We start from the raw sequence: 18760 nt of genomic DNA, 5'->3' as shown, positions 1-18760 counted from the left end.
ATTGTATGATTCCATATATATGAAATGTCTAAAACAGGCAAATCTATAGAGGCAGAAAGTAAATGAGTGGCTACTTAGGCTGTGGGCATGGAAGAGGATGGGAGATGAGAGCTAAAGGGTATGAAGTTTCTTTTTGAGGTGATGAGAATGTCCTAAAATTGGCTGTGATGATTGTTGTACATATTTTGAATATACCCAAATCATTGAATTGGCAAATTGTATGGTATGCAAATTGTATCTCAATAAAGGTGTTAAAAAAGAGAAAATGGCAATTAAATGAAACACATGGCTTTGAACTAGATCTTCTATAATAATAAAAGCATAATATGCTAATGAGACCAGACAGCCGAACAGCAGAACTACCGTCCAGACAACCTTTCAGATGACCTTCTGGACGAAGCCAGGGCTTAGAGGGCCAAGCCCCTTGCATGAATTTCATGCATCAGGCCTCTAGTTTTGCAATAAAAGGCACTTTGGGGATGACTAGGGAAATTTGAATGTTATCTGGTGATAAGATGCAAGTAAATGGATCAGTGTTAATTTCCTGATTTTGGTGGTTGTATTTCAGTTATTCAGGAGACTACATTAGTTTGTAGGAAATGCAAAATAAAGTAGTTTTGGTGATGGGGCATCATTATAGGTAACTTACTCTCAAATGTCCAGGAAAAAAGTGTTTTTGTAACTTGTCTAAGTTTGAGATTGCTTCAAAATATAAATGTTTTGTAAAATACCTGATTTAAATTTGAAATGTGAGAGTGGAGATGGTTTGTCAGATCCTCAGCAACCAGAGGGCAGTGATGGCTCATGGTGGGGGTAGTATTATCCTTTAGCCAGTTGCGTAGGCCTGACTAATTTTTACAAGATTTCCAATTGACATCAATTTGTATGGAATTTCTGCTCTAACGCAATAACATTGATTTTGAGAAAGAAAAGGTAATGACTATTTAATGCAATAGACAGATAGTTGAAAGGATTAATTTATTTAAAAATGAAGGTTTCTTTATTGATAGTTGCATTTATTAGCAATTCCATCATTAATGGAAGGAATCCAGTCGCTTTTTGAACGTTCCACTAAAAGCCTTTCAGCTCATCGTCCTTGCTTTTGTCTGTCTGGTAACCAGTGAGTTTCAAAGACTGCTGTTGTTGAGGAAGAGGTTTGAATATTTTTATGTGAATATAACTATCATGACCTACCCGCACCTGAAAGATAAAAAAGGGGGGAAAGGAGGTTTATTTGCATGGATCTATGACAAGGGAGAATCTATAGACCTCTGAAGACCTTGCTGCAATGACTTTTCTGGAACAGCATTCTTAGACACGCCTTCTTAGACCCCTGGTGTTCATAAGCCTGTCACCTCATTCTATGAGAGAACGGGCAGGTTAAAGGCATGGCAAGAGGCACAGGCCCTAAGGAGTGTTTTATTTTATATTTGACTATAATCTGGGCACAGATAAGTTGCATTTCATTTTCAAAGATGCGCAGAGCAAAAAAACAAGTGACAGCCTTTTTGGTGATTCTGACTCCCAAACTGAGACACTTTATTTGCCACATGATTTAAGAAGGGAGAAGAGCCGAAACCGATTTGGCTCAGTGGATAGAGCGTCGGCCTGCGGACTGAAAGGTCCCAGGTTTGATTCCGGTTAAGGGCATGTACCTTGGTTGCGGGCACATCCCCAGTGGGAGATGTGCAGGAGGCAGCTGATCGATGTTTCTCTCTCATCGATGTTTTTAACTCTCTATCTCTCTCCCTTCCACTCTGTAAAAAATCAATAATATATATATATATATATATATATATATATATATATATATATATATATAAAGAAGGGAGAAGAAATGCAGAATTGTCCTACGCATATACTATTAGAGCCAATAGTTAAACATCAGACTCCCTGGGTTATGCTTTTTTAATTGATTTCAGAGAGGAAGGGAGAAGAAGAGAGAAATAGAAACATCAAAGGTAAGAGAGAATCATTGATCGGCTGCCTCCTGTACACCCCCTACTGAAAATCAAGTGTGCAACCCAGGCATGTGCCCTTGACTGGAATTGAACCTGGGACCCTTCAGTCTGCAGGTTGATGCACTATCCACTGAGCCAAACTGGCTAGGGCTGGGTTCTGCTTTTATAGTTATTATTAGTTACTTCACTTTCCCAGGGTTCAATTGTCTCATCAGTAACACAAGAAAAATAATCATACTTATCCAATATATTTGTTGAGAGGATTAGATGAGATAATACAAGCCTAGCTCTTAGAACAGTGCCTGGTACATTCTACATGCTCAGTAAATTTTTGGTTCATTTATTCCACACAAAACCCTGCAAAGGTAGGTTATTATCTGCTTTGTGCAGATAAGGGAATGAAGGCTCAGAGAAGATGAGCAGCTGCAATCACACAGGTTTTGATTAGTAGGACAAGTTAAGCAAAAGTTCAAACCCAGGACCAAAGATCACAATAATTTCTTCTTACCACCCACCTTTTTTTTTTTTTTTTTTTTACAGAAAATGAATTTAATAAAATATAACAATTATTGTAACATTTAGAAAATGTGATTAAATTAAAACTCTACTTCAAACATCTTACTGAATGATAAAATTTTACAATCCCCAATAACGGGCATTCATACAAGAATATCAGATATCACTGGCCCTATTGAACTTGGTAGCTGAGTCTCTGCAAAATAATAATAAGTATGGGGGGATAAGGACACATATGTAATACCTTAATCAATAAAGAAATTAAAAAATATAAAATAAAATAAAAATAATAATAAGTATAAACCACCTGCCTCTGGATGGGTACTTGAGGAAGAACAGAGAAGGTCACATCACCAGCAAGACCTTAAATCAAGAGAGTGGCTCAGAGCAAAGGGATTCACAGCTAGACTGACAGGAAGTCTGAGGGAATTGGGGTCAGTGGCTATAATCCAATAGGAGAAATTTGATAGCAGAAGGAAGGAGTTGGGAGGGAAAAGAGGGTAGGAAAAGAAAAGGGAAGGGAAGAGAAGAAACTGTGGTTAAGACTGGGCAGGTGATCTTTTTTCTTTTTCTCGTTTTTTTTTTGGGCGGGTTGGGGTCGGGGACAGGTGATCTTAAGGGAGGAAAATTTCATGATAGTTTTCTGATGAGTTTTTAAAGAAATACATGAGCTAATTAATATGTGAAAGTTATGCACTTAGATTAATTAAAAAGTATTAATGATCCCAATTTGGAGGAAATGTTTCTTATTGAATAAAATCATCTTTTCATTGGAAAGCATTCTTTTCCAGCTATGAAGAAAGCAGTCTCTCATTCATGTGCTCAACCCCCGGGCCTGGCATATTTCAGGAGCTCAAATTTGGTAGAACTGGGCTAATCCAGTTATATGACCCAGTTCTGTGATTTTCTCATGCTGAGCTGGTTAACACCACTTATGCTATTTCCATTGCTAAAAATATTTTTTAAAATTTTATATTTTAAGTAGTTGTTTGTTAAAGAGAAATAAGCCAGACTGTGCCCTGGTCAAATAATTTAGTAAAGGTTAAGTAAATACATTTGAATGTCTGTTATTATTTTTCTATTTTTAAATATATTTTTATTAATTTCAGAGAGGAAGGGAAAGGGAGAGAGAGATAGAAACATCAATGATGAGAGAGAAATTGATTGGCTGCCTCCTGCACACACCACACTGGGGATAGAGCCCACAACCTGGGCATGTGCCCTTGACCAGAATCTAACCTGGGACCCTTCAGTCAGCAGGCTGACGCTCTATCCACTGAGCCAAACCAGCTAGGGCTGTCATTATTTATTAAATCAGAATTACCATCTCCTCAATACAAAAGGACAAAAATGGCTCACAAATATCTATGGTTGACTTGTTGGACTGGTTCCCTTTCAGTAACTACACAAGTTTTTTCTTCAGTTAGAACCAGATCAATAAATCATTTACTTTATGATATAGATATAATTAATAAAAAAATTATTTTAATGGCCCAGCTGGCATGGCTCAGTGGTTGAGTGACCAGGAGGTCACAGTTCGATTCCCGGTCAGGGCACATGTCCAGGTTGTGGGCTTGATTCCCAGTGTGGGGTGTGCAGGAGGCAGTGATCAATGTTTCTCTCTTATCATTGATGTTTCTATCTCCCTCTCCCTCTTCCTTCCTCTCTGAAATAAATTTTAAAAAAATATATATATATTTTAATGTTCTACTGCTTTAAACTAAACTGTCAGTGCCACAAGTTCAATCTATTCATTTAAGTTGCAAAAATTATTTAAATTAGTCTATTTATTTGAGTTGTGAAGATTATTTAAATTATAATAATCAAAATGCAAACAGGGCAAAAATGCTTTAAATTATTTCCCCAGCTAATGATTCAAGGCATTCTTTAGTCCCACTTAATTGAGGACACACAGAATCACAATGCTTTGAGGTGGAGCAAGCTTTAGCAGAGCATCTGGCCCCACCAGGCCTCCAGTCTCCCTCTTCACATATGAAGCAGCCATCACCACAAGCTAAACAGGACCTGAACTTTTATGAGATATTTTTCTACACGACTTCGGGAAATTAAGTTAAGAATCAATATAAGAAGGCTTTCTAAATTAACAACAACAAGAACAAAAAGGTATAAATATACCGTCATCTTTTAAATTTGAGAGTTTACTACTTAGGAAGTATGCTAGGTGGGCATCTTGATTTAGGGACAAGGAGAAGGAACAGGTTATACATTAGAGGTGACAGGAAACTTCACATAAAGTGAGAAATACAATATCTTTTAGTGCCAAAGTGGATGTTAAACTCTAACCTTGATGTAGTAATTTATTCCAGCAACCACTTGGGTTTTGTATTCTATGGCTTCAAATTCTTCATAAGTCTCATTTGTTTGTTCTTCAAGCTGTGGCTTAACCTTAAGAAAAGAAAAGAAGAAACACATTATCAAAACTATGTTGGGCTCCATTTATGTGATTTACACATCTAGGACCTCAATTTCCTAAATGATGACAATGAGATCTATGAGCTATTTTCATATTTGCAAGAAAGGAAAACACCTATCTACACTAATAAAAGAGAAACATGCAAATTAACCATCACTTCATCACTCCACCACACACAAGCCACACCCACCATCCAATCAGGAGCGAGTATGCAAGTTAACCCAACTAAGAGGGTGGTTAATTTGCATTAGTAGGCGACCAGCGGCCTGGGTCCTGGGAACATCATTGGGCACCCAGGTCACTCCAAGGTAGACCCCGTGTGGGCCCTGAGCAGCCTAGGAAGGGCCTGAGCCAGGGGGCTCCTGGGCAGGGCCGAGCCTGTGATCAGAGCCGAGGGGGCCCATGCCCAGGCCTAAAGCCTTGGCCAGAGGCTTTAGGCCTGGGCAGGGGCAGAGCTGGTGATCAGAGGGGGCTGGGGCAGAGCTAGCTCCAAGGGGAGCAGGGAGTGGGCCTAAGTCGTCAGTAGGACATCCCCTGAGGGCTCCGAGTATGTGAGAATTTTATGCACCGGGTCCCTAGTCTTTAATAAGATTATATGGGCTAATAAAAAGGTCAAATTTTGTTGCTTTAGGCTGCATGTACATCAACTCAATGTGGAGATACGATGGTAAGGCAATACAGTAATGTTTTGACGGGCAAAGCTGTAATAGTTATATAAGCCTTTGATTAATAAAAAAGGGAGAGCAGTAATTACGACTTCATTAAAAAAAATCCTGACTCAAAATTGCAAACATAGCATCTCAAGATCCTTAATTTAATCACACCTGCAAGTCCCTTTGCCATGTAAGGTAACATGTTTATAAGATTCAGAAATGTGGATGGCCACCATTCTGCCTACCATAGAGGAATATAAGCTTAGATGCAAGAATTCTTGAACCAAGCCTGAGAACGGAGCAAGAAAGTCTCAAATCCTATACCGAATCCTTTTACCGAATTCAAGTTTCCAGTGTAGGTCCTTCATTCCTGCTCTCAGTTGGGCCTCATCTACTAGCGTCCACCATGGTCTCTCTGACTCAGTGTCTGCTAACAGTAGAGTTCTGGCAGAGGCTGGGGTGGAGGACAGGAAGTAGCTTGCCTTGTAGGATGGAGGACAGTGAGAGAGGAATCTAACTGCCCCTCAGACAGATACTTATGTGAACAGAGAGTTAAGTTTCTTATATGGGAACAGCGGGTTAAGTTTTTCTAAGTTTCATTTCTTAGGCCAGTGCACCTGCATACTCCCTTTGATCCTGGGCAAAGTGATTGAGGAGGTGACTCAGCTGCGGACAATGTCCAATGTACCCAGCAAGCAAGCAGAACCATTAAGCATGGTCAGGCCGTCCCCATCATCTCATCGTCTGGCGACCAAGAACAATAGCTGAATTCTGCATGTAGCAGCATCCGTTCCCAGCCTCACCCTAGCTCCTTTCCCTTTATAATCCTGTCCCCTGCACCTTGCTGTAAGACAGGTTTTGGATGCTTGTAAGCTTCCTGTCTCCTTGGTTGGCTGGCCTCCTCAATAAAAGCCTTATATGATTCAACCCTGCCTTCATTATTGGACACAGCTACAGGTAGCCCCAGCCCACATGGGGGTTTCCCGGTAACAGAAGTGGTGGTCAGGAGCCTGGTGAAAAACTGACAGACCTTGAGCTGAACACAGCTGGTGTTCACCTTCTCAGCCCGCCACGCCTGGTGGTGGCTGAGGCGCTGGAAGAAACAGTGTAGGTGTACTGCTTGGGCCCCAGCTAGGGGAAGGATGCTGCCAGGGAGGAGCACCTGGTAAAACACATCTACCCCAGGGCTGTTCAGCATTTCTTATTGCTGCAGAGCATGAACCTTGGCACCTTGTTAGTTCTCTGGCATCTGAGGATTCCAGCCACGCTGCACCCAACACCCAGGAGTTTATCTTATCTATAACCAGTCTGCAGAATCATTTGAATTATGCATAGTTTAGGAAAGAGTGGATTGAACGGTAATGGTAGCAGCATGAATAGGCCATATTTTGGGAAGTTTTAGAGAGTAAGGAAGGGGCGTTTGGGTAGCAGTGTGAAAGTACGGTAGGGCTGGTGAGAGGTGACTCGTGGGCATTTGTTGTCTATGTTTTGAGGGAAGGGGGAATTTTGGGGCAAGGCACCTGGTGTACAAGAAGTGATGGCACCTGACATAAGAGAGGAGGGCTGAAGAAAGGAGGACAGAGTCTGAGATTGGAGGGAGGAATGAGATCAGCAGTGGATAAGTAAATTGGGGTGTTCTTACACAGGATGACTGCGACCTTCTAAGGGAGGAACCAAGACACTGGCTGGAGGGGCCAAGGTGATGGGAGGGGTTGAGGAACTGAGGAGACATAAGGTCCAGCTCCATCTCTGTGGGGTTTCTAGAAAAGGGCCAACAGGATATGACAAAGAGGATGTTCTGGCAGCCCCAAGGTTCTGTAGTGGTCGTTTGTTGGCATGAATTCATAGATTTATAATGGGTGAGTTTTTTGTGGTTTTGCATCTTCCTTGAGCAAAGTTTCCTGGACCCAGAGTAGAAGCTGAGGAGGAAGTGGTGGCAGTGGGCATGGTCTCTAATTGAGGATTGGAATGCCACTGGCTCACCGGGTCATGGAAATCGGGGTGGAGGAGAGGATGGAACCACCCACATAGGTCCAGCCTGGGTGAGTGATCTGGTGGGCCTATGTGTGTTCTGAAGTAGGTGGTTGAACGGCATGTTCTCTGGGTGTGGGGCAGTGGGAGAGGTGATTGATGAGGAGGCTATGGTCAGAGTAGAACACACATTTGTGTGTGAGTGAGTGCCATGACATGCTAAGCCCTGGGGTGTGTCCATATGGTATGCAGATGGGGTGTTTGTGTGGAGTCCTGGCAAATGAAAATCACGATCAGTGTATATTCCAGGAATGGTATTCAGTAATCAGGTTTGACTTAGGTATGTGTGTGTGCGTTGGTGTGGGTGGTTTATGTGTATGTTTCCATGCTTGTGTAACAATAGCTCTTATTTCTAAAAATAATTATTGAAATAACATTTTTTTCCTGCCCATAAACAGTTTCAGATTTTTTACCCAATGGTTTTAATAAGATAAGATAATGGTGCAGAAGCTGTTGCTAGAAAGGTCATTCATTTGGTCCTTAATTACATATACAGGGTGAGGCAAAAGTAGGTGTACAGTTGTTTGTGTGAAAAACATAATAGTACATAAATCATAATACAAGAATAAACTCTTTCGCCTACTCGCAGCTCTAAACCTACTTTTGCCCCACCCTGTATTATGGCTTTTCATAGGTGAGGTATATATATATATACTCTTTATTTCCTTGTGTGTATCTCTTATCTCCAATCTATTTTATAAATTTCCCTGAGGGCGGGACTATTTTTATATCCTCTAAAATCCTTCTCTCCCTATAGCAATTCACACAGTACTGTGTACATAATCAATGTTTTCTGAATGAAGAGACTAGGTTTGTTATTTTGTGACAACTTGTCTCCCAAAATAGGAAAGAGGATAGAAGAAGAGTGTAGCCAAGATGCTCAAATGATATAGAGAATCTTGGAAGAGGAGGTTCCTTTCAGGTGTACTCTGGTCCCAAGCACCCTTAAAACTCTTTGGTAATGATTCTGCACTTACCATCCAGTCTCTGCTATCTTCAGAATGAGGAAACTCTTTTCTTCTCCCTTCAGAAATGCTCATCTTCTGAACCCAAACCTCTTTGTTTGATCTTTTTCTGACCTCATCTAACACCCCTCTTTCATTTTGACATCAAATTCCTTGAATAGGCAGTTATCATTTATTTTTTATTTTTATTTAAATTTTGTTTTTTGTTAATCCTCACCTGAAGATATTTTTTCATTGACTTTTAGGGAGAGTGTAAGAGAGAGGGAAAGACAGAGAGAAACATCGATGTGAGAGAAACACATAGGTTGGTTGCCTCCTGAATGAGCCCGGACCAGGGCCTGGGCCAAAAAGGAGACTGCAACCAAAGTATGTGGTCTTGACTGGAGTTGAACCTGAGACCCTTTGGTCCGCAGGCTGACGCTCTATCCACTGAGCCAAACTGGCTAGGGCTCATTTATTTTTTGATGCTTTCCCCTCTCTATGAGATGACCTTCCCCCTTCCTTCCCCACCCGCACAAATGGGGTTCTTCTTTCAGTTGGCATTCCACTAAGAGGCTCTCTGATAAGAACAGGGAAAGCTGATAAACAGCTCCCCCCAAAACACCTGCATTTTAACGAGTGATTTTTCAAAGGAACAAATCAATAAGGTAAATGACTGGGACTCCCTCAAATCATACTAGGTATGTGATTTGCCAGGCTCTGCCAGGGGACCTAACTAAATTCTATAATCTTGAAGGTGTTAATTGTATTTACTCACTTAAAAGTGGCTTTGGTAATATCTGCCTCTTGGGGTTGTTTGTGGGGGAACAAATGATATAATTGGTGTGAAAGAGCTTCCTAAACTATAAAGTGCTTCCGAATGGACTGTTCCTCTATCTTCCAACACTTAATCAGAAATTGTTCCCTAAGGCTCTCTCCTGTGAGAGAGGGAAGATAAAGGGTAATTGGGAGTTTAACACCTGAGAAGCTGAACTACCACACAGTAATTATGCACCTGAAAGTAAGGAGGTTTGACAAGCAATCTCTAATGCTGTTCCTGGTCCAAATCCTATGATTATAAAAAAGTACTTGGGAGAACCAAGATGGCGGCGTAGGGAGCGGACCTGTGTGTGCTGCTCTCTCACAGCATCATTGAAACTATCAACTATGAAGTAAACAACCGCCACTCAGAACCATGGGGAAGTTGGCCCAGTGGGAGATCTACAACTGGAGGAAAAGAAAGAAGCGCAGTGAGACTGAGTGGGAGCTACGGAGGCACCAAAACCAGAGGTACGCAGTCACACGCCACGCGGGCTGCAAATGGATTCTCGGTTTTTTACGAACCCTCGAATCCTCTGGGCTTGCTCGGGGCGGGTCTCTGAGGCCCCAGATCCCACAGGGAGAGGCGGCCACGGCCTTGCAGTGGTCGGAGAGCAAGGGAAGCTCTGATACGCGGCTGCTCGCCGGCACCGGCACCGAGGGACAAGAAGTCCTGGTGTCCCGGGGAGGCAAGGGGCGCGGAGACGCCGCCATCGCTATTTCCTCCACGCTGGCGACTCCCTGTGACCCCGCCCTACCCTCAGGGCTGTGCCAGAGGCACAAGAGGGAATGACTGTGCTTTTACAAACTCTCAAATCCACTGAGCTGGTTCGGGCGGGTCTCTGAGGCCCCAGGCCCCAAGGCGAGAGACGGCACGGCCTTCCAGCGGTCAGGAAGCGAGGGAGGCTCTGGCGCTCGGCTGCTCGCCGGCACTGGGGGACACAAAGTCCTGGAGTCCTGGATAGGCAAGGGGCCGCTGAGTCTCCGCCCCGGCGACTCCCTGTGACCCCGCCCTACGCAATTTACATTCCCATCTGGGCTGTGCCAGACCCACAAGTAGAAGCGCCTTTTCTTCTGCAAACTTTCAAATCCACTGAGCTGGTTCAGGCGGGATCATGAAGCACCAGACCCTACGGGGAGAGGCAGCACGGCCTTGCAGCCATCAGAAAGCGAGGGAGACTCTGTTGCACAGCTGCTCGCCGGCACTGGGGGACACAAAGCCCTGGCAGAGAGTCAAGGGGCCGCGGAGACTCAGCCAGTGCTATTTGCTCCGCCATGGCGACTCCCTGAGTCTCAGCCTTAATCAATTTACATCCCCATCCAAGCTGTGCCAGGTGCACAAAAAGACCCACCTGCGCTTTTGCAGCCTATCCCAACAAATTGCAGACTTCAACTGCTCGCAGCCATGAGAGACACACTCAAGAAGCAGACCCAGGAGAACCAGGATGGCGGCATAAGGAAGAGACCTGTGCGTGCTACCTCACACAACAACATCGAAACTACCAAATATCAGACAAACACCTATCATACAGAACCATGGGAAAGTTGGCCCAGTGGAAGCTCTACAACTGGAAGGAGAGAAAGAACATTGAGACTGAGTAGGATGTGACACCAAGTACAGAGCCCAACCCAACAAACTGCAGATTTCAACTCCTCGCATAGAAAGAAGCGCATAGAGACTGAGTAGGATGTGCTGAAGCACCAAGTACAGAGCCCATCCCAGCAGGCTGCAGATTTCAGCTCCTTGCATCTGGGAGGGACGCAATCGGGGGGCAGAGTCGGGTCCGGGGCCGGCCAGGGCTGGGCCTGACTCGGCCGGCACTGTGGAACTGCTGTACCAGCAAGCGCACAGACATGCCCACTGGTCCCAGTCTCTGGTGGGGCACTGCGGGACAGCAGACAGGCAGTCTGTGCACTTGGTGGAGGGCAGGAGCGCTGGATGTGCAACCACCAGGAATGCCTGGAGATTTTGTCTAGTGGGGAGCCGCCGGCAGGGGACAGAGGGCCAAACATCCTGTTTCCCCGGTAAGGCTGGGATGGCCCCGGTGAGGTTGAAACGGTCCCGGTGTGGTAGGGACGACCCCGGTCAGGTCGAAACGGCCCCGGTGTGGTAGGGACAACCCCGGCGAGGTTGAAACAGCCCCCGTGAGGTAGGGACGACCCCAGTCAGGTCGAAACAGCCCTGGTGTGGTAGGGACAACCCCGGTGAGGTTGAAACGGCCCCCGTGAGGTAGGGACGACCCCAGTCAGGTCGAAACGGCCCCGGTGTGGTAGGGACGACCCCGGTGAGGTTGAAACAGCCCCCGTGAGGTTGGGACGACCCCAGTCAGGTTGAAACGGCCCCGGTGTGGTAGGGACAACCCCGGTGAGGTTGAAACGGCCCCCGTGAGGTAGGGACGACCCCAGTCAGGTCGAAACGGCCCCGGTGTGGTAGGGACAACTCCGGTCAGGTTGAAACAGCCCCGGTGTGGTAGGGACAACCCCGGTGAGGTTGAAACGGCCCCCATGAGGTAGGGACGACCCCAGTCAGGTCGAAACGGCCCCGGCGTGGTAGGGACAACCCCGGTCAGGTTGTAACGGCCCCCGTGAGGTAGGGACGACCCCAGTCAGGTCGAAACGGCCCCGGTGTGGTAGGGACGACCCCAGTGAGGTTGAAACAGCCCCCGTGAGGTAGGGACGACCCCAGTCAGGTCGAAACGGCCCCGGTGTGGTAGGGACGACCCCGGTGAGGTTGAAACAGCCCCCGTGAGGTAGGGACGACCCCAGTCAGGTCGAAACGGCCCCGGCGTGGTAGGGACAACCCCGGTCAGGTTGAAACGGCCCCCGTGAGGTAGGGACGACCCCAGTCAGGTCGAAACGGCCCCGGCGTGGTAGGGACAACCCCGGTCAGGTTGAAACGGCCCCCGTGAGGTAGGGACGACCCCGGTGAGGTTGAAACAGCCCCCGTGAGGTAGGGACGACCCCAGTCAGGTCGAAACGGCCCCGGTGTGGTAGGGACGACCCCGGTGAGGTTGAAACAGCCCCCGTGAGGTAGGGACGACCCCAGTCAGGTCGAAACGGCCCCGGTGTGGTAGGGACGACCCCGGTAAGGTTGAAACAGCCCCGGTGTGGTAGGGACGACCCCAGTCAGGTCGAAACGGCCCCGGTGTGGTAGGGACGACCCCGGTGAGGTTGAAACAGCCCCCGTGAGGTAGGGACGACCCCAGTCAGGTTGAAACGGCCCCGGCGTGGTAGGGACAACCCCGGTCAGGTTGAAATGGCCCCCGTGAGTTAGGGACGACCCCGGTGAGGTTGAAACAGCCCCCGTGAGGTAGGGACGACCCCAGTCAGGTCGAAACGGCCCCGGCGTGGTAGGGACAACCCCGGTCAGGTTGAAACGGCCCCCGTGAGGTAGGGACGACCCCGGTGAGGTCGAAACGGCCCCGGCGTGGTAGGGACAACCCCGGTCAGGTTGAAACGGCCCCCGTGAGGTAGGGACGACCCCAGTCAGGTCGAAACGGCCCCGGTGTGGTAGGGACGACCCCGGTGAGGTTGAAACAGCCCCCGTGAGGTAGGGACGACCCCAGTCAGGTCGAAACGGCCCCGGCGTGGTAGGGACAACCCCGGTCAGGTTGAAACGGCCCCCGTGAGGTAGGGACGACCCCAGTCAGGTCGAAACGGCCCCGGCGTGGTAGGGACAACCCCGGTCAGGTTGAAACGGCCCCCGTGAGGTAGGGACGACCCCGGTGAGGTTGAAACAGCCCCCGTGAGGTAGGGACGACCCCAGTCAGGTCGAAACGGCCCCGGCGTGGTAGGGACAACCCCGGTCAGGTTGAAACGGCCCCCGTGAGGTAGGGACGACCCCGGTGAGGTCGAAACGGCCCCGGCGTGGTAGGGACAACCCCGGTCAGGTTGAAACGGCCCCCGTGAGGTAGGGACGACCCCAGTCAGGTCGAAACGGCCCCGGTGTGGTAGGGACAACTCCGGTCAGGTTGAAACAGCCCCGGTGTGGTAGGGACAACCCCGGTGAGGTTGAATCGGCCCCCGTGAGGTAGGGACGACCCCAGTCAGGTCGAAACGGCCCCGGCGTGGTAGGGACAACCCCGGTCAGGTTGAAACGGCCCCCGTGAGGTAGGGACGGCCCCGGTGAGGTTGAAACAGCCCCCGTGAGGTAGGGACGACCCCAGTCAGGTCGAAACGGCCCCGGCGTGGTAGGGACAACCCCGGTCAGGTTGACACGGCCCCCGTGAGGTAGGGACGACTCGTCAGGTCGAAACGGCCCCGGCGTGGTAGGGACGACCCCGGTGAGGTTGAAACGGCCCCCGTGAGGTAGGGACGACCCCGGTGAGGTTGAAATGGCCCTGGTGAGGCTCAGACGGCCCTGGTGAGGTTGAGACTACTCCAGTGAGGTTGGGACAAATAAAGGGGACCAGTATGGACTGATGAACAGGTGTAGATACAGAAGCAGAGCAACATTGAACAGAATGTTAAACTACAATGGGGAGCCTGGGGAGGGTTGGGGGGGGGGGATTAAGAGACCAACTGAAGGACTTATATGCATGCATATAAGATTAACCAATGGACACAAGACACGGGGCGGGGGGGGGGCGGGGGGTAGGGGCTGGGGGAATGTCATGGGGGGGAAAAAGGAGACATATGTAATACTCTTTGTAATACTTTAAGAAATAAAAATTATAAAAAAAAAAAAAAAAAAAAAAAAAAAAAAAAAGTACTTAACTGGAGATTGTTTTATATGTTCCAGATATCTTGATTTCCCTAAATGGACTGGAAACTCCTTGAGGGCAGGAGCTATGTCTTACAGTCCTTCTGTACCTTCTATAATCTAAAATACAGCACTGACACAGGAGAGATATTAAAGAAAAGAGTCATTGATATCCATATCTCATATTGATTTAAATCTGAGGCCTGCTGCTTGCACAGAGAAGCAAATTTGCCACATGCTATCTCCCCAGGGCATCTCCCTCACCCCGTGTACTTCTCCGTGTTTCTGCCACTGTAGGATAGAAAAGGCAGGCAGTCAAATATCTGGAGGTAGGCTAGCTTCTTCACAAGGTGGTTATTAACATTTTTGAATCTCAGTTTTCTCTTCTGAAAAATGGACACGATGCCTTTTCTTCCTGCCCCAGAGGTTTTAAAGATCAAATGAGAAGTTGAATGGAGGAAAAAGCTTTTAAAACGCAAAGTACTACCCTGGCTGGTTTGGCTCAGTGGATAAAGCGTCGGCCTGGGGACTGAAGGGTCCTGGGTTCAATTCTGGTCTAGGGCACATGCCTGGGTTGCGGGCTCGGTCCCCAGTGGGGGGGCGTGCAGGAGGCAGCTCACCAGTGATTCTGTCTCATCATTGATGTCTCTCTCTCTCTCTCTTTGAAATCAATAAAAATATATTAAAAAACAGCAGCAAAACAAAACAAAAAAACTGCAAAGTACCTTTCTGGGGTGATGTAGCTACTGTAAATATCTCTCTCTCATTCTACTCTCTGACAAGATTGGAGCCTGAGATGTGCAGCAAGAAACACACTTTCAAATTAAATTTATCATTTAAGACCTGGCTCACAGATGGGTGTTATTTTTTTTTTCTTAAAAAAAAATATGGAACGCTTCATGACTTTGGGTGTCATCCTTGTGCAGGGGCCATGCTAATCATCTCTGTATCGTTCCAATTTTAGTATATGTGCTGCTGAAGCGAGCACCAGATGGGTGTTATTAACCATAAAGCCTTCTGATAGCTTCTTCTTTAAAAAAAAAAAAAATGCTGCTAACCAAGACAGGCTTTTAAAAATCGTTAAAATTGCCTAGTGGTTCGGCATAGACCTATGAACCAGGAGGTCATGGTTTGATTCCCTGTTAGGGCACATGCCCAGGCTGTGGGCTCAGTCCCCAGTGTGGGGCGTGCAGGAAGCAGCCAATCAATGATTTCCTGTCAGCATTAATGTTTCTATCTCTCTCTCCCTCTCCTTTCCTCTCTAAAATCAAGAAAAATATATTTAAAAATTAAAAATAAATAAAATTTTAAAAATCATTAAAAATGCATCCTCTATATTTTAAATCTCTGTTATCCCCCAACCCCTTACAGTTCTAATTTTTGAAGAGTCTCATAGGGATTTTCAAGGGTCAGGGCTGATTTCAGGCAAAAATTTGAAGTAAGAAACTGTGACGCCTCACCTATGCTATTTATTTCTTGTTTTCAAGTAATTTTTATGCAAGTTATCTCATTTAGTCCTTCCAGCTCTGAGATCAGCAGGGCAAGAGATGTTACCTTCATCTCACAAATGAAATTGAGAAGCTATTGGCAGCACTTTGAGTTTAGAAAGCCCATCTCTCATAGTTCTCTTAGGATACTGTGGATCTCTGGTCCTGCAGGCCAGTGAAGCCTGGGCAGCATGGGCCTCACCTGGGAGCTGGTTGTAAATGCAGACTATCAGGCTCATCCCAGAATTACTTGAGCCAGAATCTGCATTTTAACAAGCCCCCAAGGTGATTCATGTGCTCATTCAAGTTTGAGAATACTGATCCTATACAGGGATTCAAGTGAAAGTATCAATGACTTAATATTATCATCTCCAAGAAAAAGAAAGCTCCAAGGCATGTATTTTTCAAAAGGACTCTTCGAAGAGAAATATTGAGCTCCAAACAATGAATGGTAGAATTCCAGGCATTGGATCTCTTAGAGAGCTTTTCAGGGCTCTAACATAGGGGACCCCATCTCTTCCACTTACACAAGAAGCTGATCTTGTTGGCCCGACAGTGTCATAGAATGAAGCATCAAAGAGGCAAAGAAAGAAAGAATGATACAAGAAAATAGAAAATGATACAATCCTAAAATAGTAATTTATATATTTTCCTTTTCATAAAATATGCAATATAATCACTTTTATTATATGGGGGATAGCTAATCAAACACTTAGAAAAAAACATATCAACTTGCTAAAAAGCATTTAGAGTTCTGTTTTCACCATGATCAATTTCAGAATCGCCATAGACTATTCCACTTCTCTTTTCTACTAGTTTTCCATCTTCTAAATACTAAAAGACTAAGACATTGTCTACTTGGCCAAGTTTGTAGGAAATTTGTAAGTGGATTGCCTTTACAATGTTGTTCTCCATTCAACCATTTAAAAATATTTCTCTGCAGTGAGTTTGAAGTCTAGTTTATCAAATTGTTAATAACCTCAGACTTTAATTACACGTTGACTCCACTTGGTGAGATTAAAAAAGTTTCATCAGTTAGAAATCCTAGAATCATACATTGTAAAAGCTTTAGAGATCATCTAATAAAAAATTCTTCTTTTACAAATGGGGAAACCGAGTCCCAGAGAAGGGACATGGCTTGCTCCAGATCATTCTCACAATTGGGGTTATCAGAGGTTTCATCTAAAAAGACTTTTAGTTTTAAAAAAGCCTGAACAAAGCTACACATTTCCCAGTGTTCTAATTTTCCCGTTCAGCCACATCACCCAGGGCCAACCTAGGAACTAAGATTTTGGATCAAACCTTTCCATGGGTTGCATCACTCACCTCATCAGCAATCTCCTGAACTTCTGGAGTGGCAGGTTTGGCTTCAGTTAAACCTCCAGGCATCATTTTGGCTAATTGCTTCTTTGCTGGGTAGGATACTGGAACTGAAGTGGTCAGGTAAGCGTGGAGACTCCTGTTTTTAAAGAAGGTGTTGTTCACAAGCTCCGCCTACAGAATGTTTTATTTTTCTTAAAGAGCAAAGGGCACAGGAAAATGAGGATGCCTTGAGACAAGTCTTCCTGCTTCCTCAACAGAGTAGCTAACAGGAATTCAGAGGAACGAGGGACTGAGGGTGAATAGTGGGTGTGCACCAGGAGTCATGCCTTAGCAGGAGTCACACTCCCTGCATTCTCTCACGATGGTTCCATCCTGCTGCATCTGAGCAGTGGAATCTGAAGCCACAGCCAGAGTTTCCCAAAAACCTCTTACACAAATTTTATTTTTTAAAGGATTACTTATTAATAATGTCAAGACCAAATGTTTAGAATTTACTCGCCTTTATAAAGAAAGTAAAAAAATTCTTTATAAAGGAAGTAAAAAGTCATGGCTGGATAATTGTATTTTACATTTATTTACATTTCTAGAGCTGTTTAAAATATAGAAAAACACAAAGAATAAAGCAACAAACATTTATATGCCTGTTAGCCAGAATTCAAACTTTTAACATTTTGTCATTTTACTTTCTATCTTTTCTGGTAGTTGTTTTTAAGAAATAAATTATTACAACACCACCCTGCCTCCCCCCCACTACAGTTTGAGTTTGGTATCCTTCTAGCCTATTTTTATATTTTGACTTAGTATGTTAAAAAAAAAATCTAGCTAAATCTTATGCTAGACATCCTATATAATAAAAGCCCTAATATGCAAATTGACTGAATGGTGAAAGGACCAGTTGCTATGATGCACACTGACCACCAGGGGGCAGATGCTAACACAGGAGCTGCCCCCTGGTGGTCAGTGCACTCCCACAGGGGGAGTGCCACTTAGCCAGAAACCGGGTTCACGGCTGGTGAGTGCAGCGGCGGTGGCAGGAGCCTCTCCTGCTCTGTGGCAGCGCTAAGGATGTCCAACTGATGGCTTGGGCCTAAGCTGGCAGTCAGACATCTCCCAAGGGCTCACGGGCTCCGAGAGGATGCAGGCTGGGTTGAGGGACCCCCTGAGTGCACAAATCTCGTGCACCAGGTCTCTAATACATTGTATAATATGCTTTTAAATACTTAACATTTTTGTCACTCCATGTTTATACACAGATCAATCTAATTAATTTCCTTTAACTTTATTTTATGATAGATCTATCATCTCTACTTGCTCTATCTTTTATATGCTATTCCATATTTTACATACTTATTCCCCTATTGATGAAGATTTTGATTGTTTCTAGTTTTTTTAAAAAATATACTTTATTGATTTTTTACAGAGAGGAAGGGAGAGGGATAGAGAGTTAGAAACATCGATGAGAGAGAAACATCGACCAGCTGCCTCTTGCACACCCCCCACTGGGGATGTGCCCGCAACCAGGTACATGCCCTTGACCGGAATCAAACCTGGGACCCCTGAGTCCGCAGGCTGACGCTCTATCCACTGAGCCAAACTGGTTAGGGCTGATTGTTTCTAGTTTTTTACTGTTATAAACAATATTGTATTTCCCCCTTTTGTCCATGTATGAGGGTGTCTGCAGGCAACTTATCTAAAAGTAAAATTTGTTTTGTTTGTGAATATTTATTTGTATTATTTTATTCAATTTCTGGAATATGTAACATATACATATGATAAAAGTGTTCAAAAGGAATGAGAGAGTTCAACCACTCTATTCCTTTCCCACTCTACTCACCAGCTTCTCCTGGTCTTCAGAGATATTATTATTATTATTTATTTATTTTTTTTCAG

General features: G+C 45.4%; 1 protein-coding gene and 1 non-coding gene across 2 annotated transcripts; both read right to left on the bottom strand.

The window, feature by feature from the left end:
* Nucleotides 1–959: 959 nt before the first annotated feature.
* Nucleotides 960–17023, bottom strand: CSTA (cystatin A). Its single transcript, XM_070403575.1, has 3 exons — nt 16874–17023; nt 4782–4883; nt 960–1200 (listed from the first exon to the last, which is right to left on the bottom strand). The coding sequence occupies exons 1-3, from the start codon at nt 16937–16939 to the stop codon at nt 1072–1074; spliced, it is 297 nt and encodes a 98-aa protein (XP_070259676.1). The 5' UTR covers nt 16940–17023; the 3' UTR covers nt 960–1071.
* LOC139004492 (U6 spliceosomal RNA) lies at nt 14942–15048 on the bottom strand. Its single transcript, XR_011470374.1, has one exon. It is a non-coding gene; the product is annotated as a U6 spliceosomal RNA (small nuclear RNA).
* Nucleotides 17024–18760: the final 1737 nt, after the last annotated feature.

The sequence above is a fragment of the Myotis yumanensis genome, unplaced genomic scaffold, assembly GCF_028538775.1.
Source record: "Myotis yumanensis isolate MYYU_CA2020_CCGP unplaced genomic scaffold, mMyoYum1.0.hap1 SCAF_2, whole genome shotgun sequence".
Classification (NCBI taxonomy): Eukaryota; Metazoa; Chordata; class Mammalia; order Chiroptera; family Vespertilionidae; genus Myotis; species Myotis yumanensis.
The sequence above is the reverse complement of the archived record's forward strand: the minus strand, read 5'-3'. Positions and strand labels throughout refer to the sequence as shown.

Coding starts and splice junctions, on each gene's coding strand:
- CSTA (XM_070403575.1), bottom strand. CDS start 16,939: ATGATGCCTGGAGGTTTAACTGAAGCCAAACCTGCCACTCCAGAAGTT. Junction 4,884..16,873: donor TTCAGGAGATTGCTGATGAG/GTGAGTGATGCA, acceptor TCTTTTCTTAAG/GTTAAGCCACAGCTTGAAGA. Junction 1,201..4,781: donor GAATAAATTACTACATCAAG/GTTAGAGTTTAA, acceptor TTTATCTTTCAG/GTGCGGGTAGGTCATGATAG.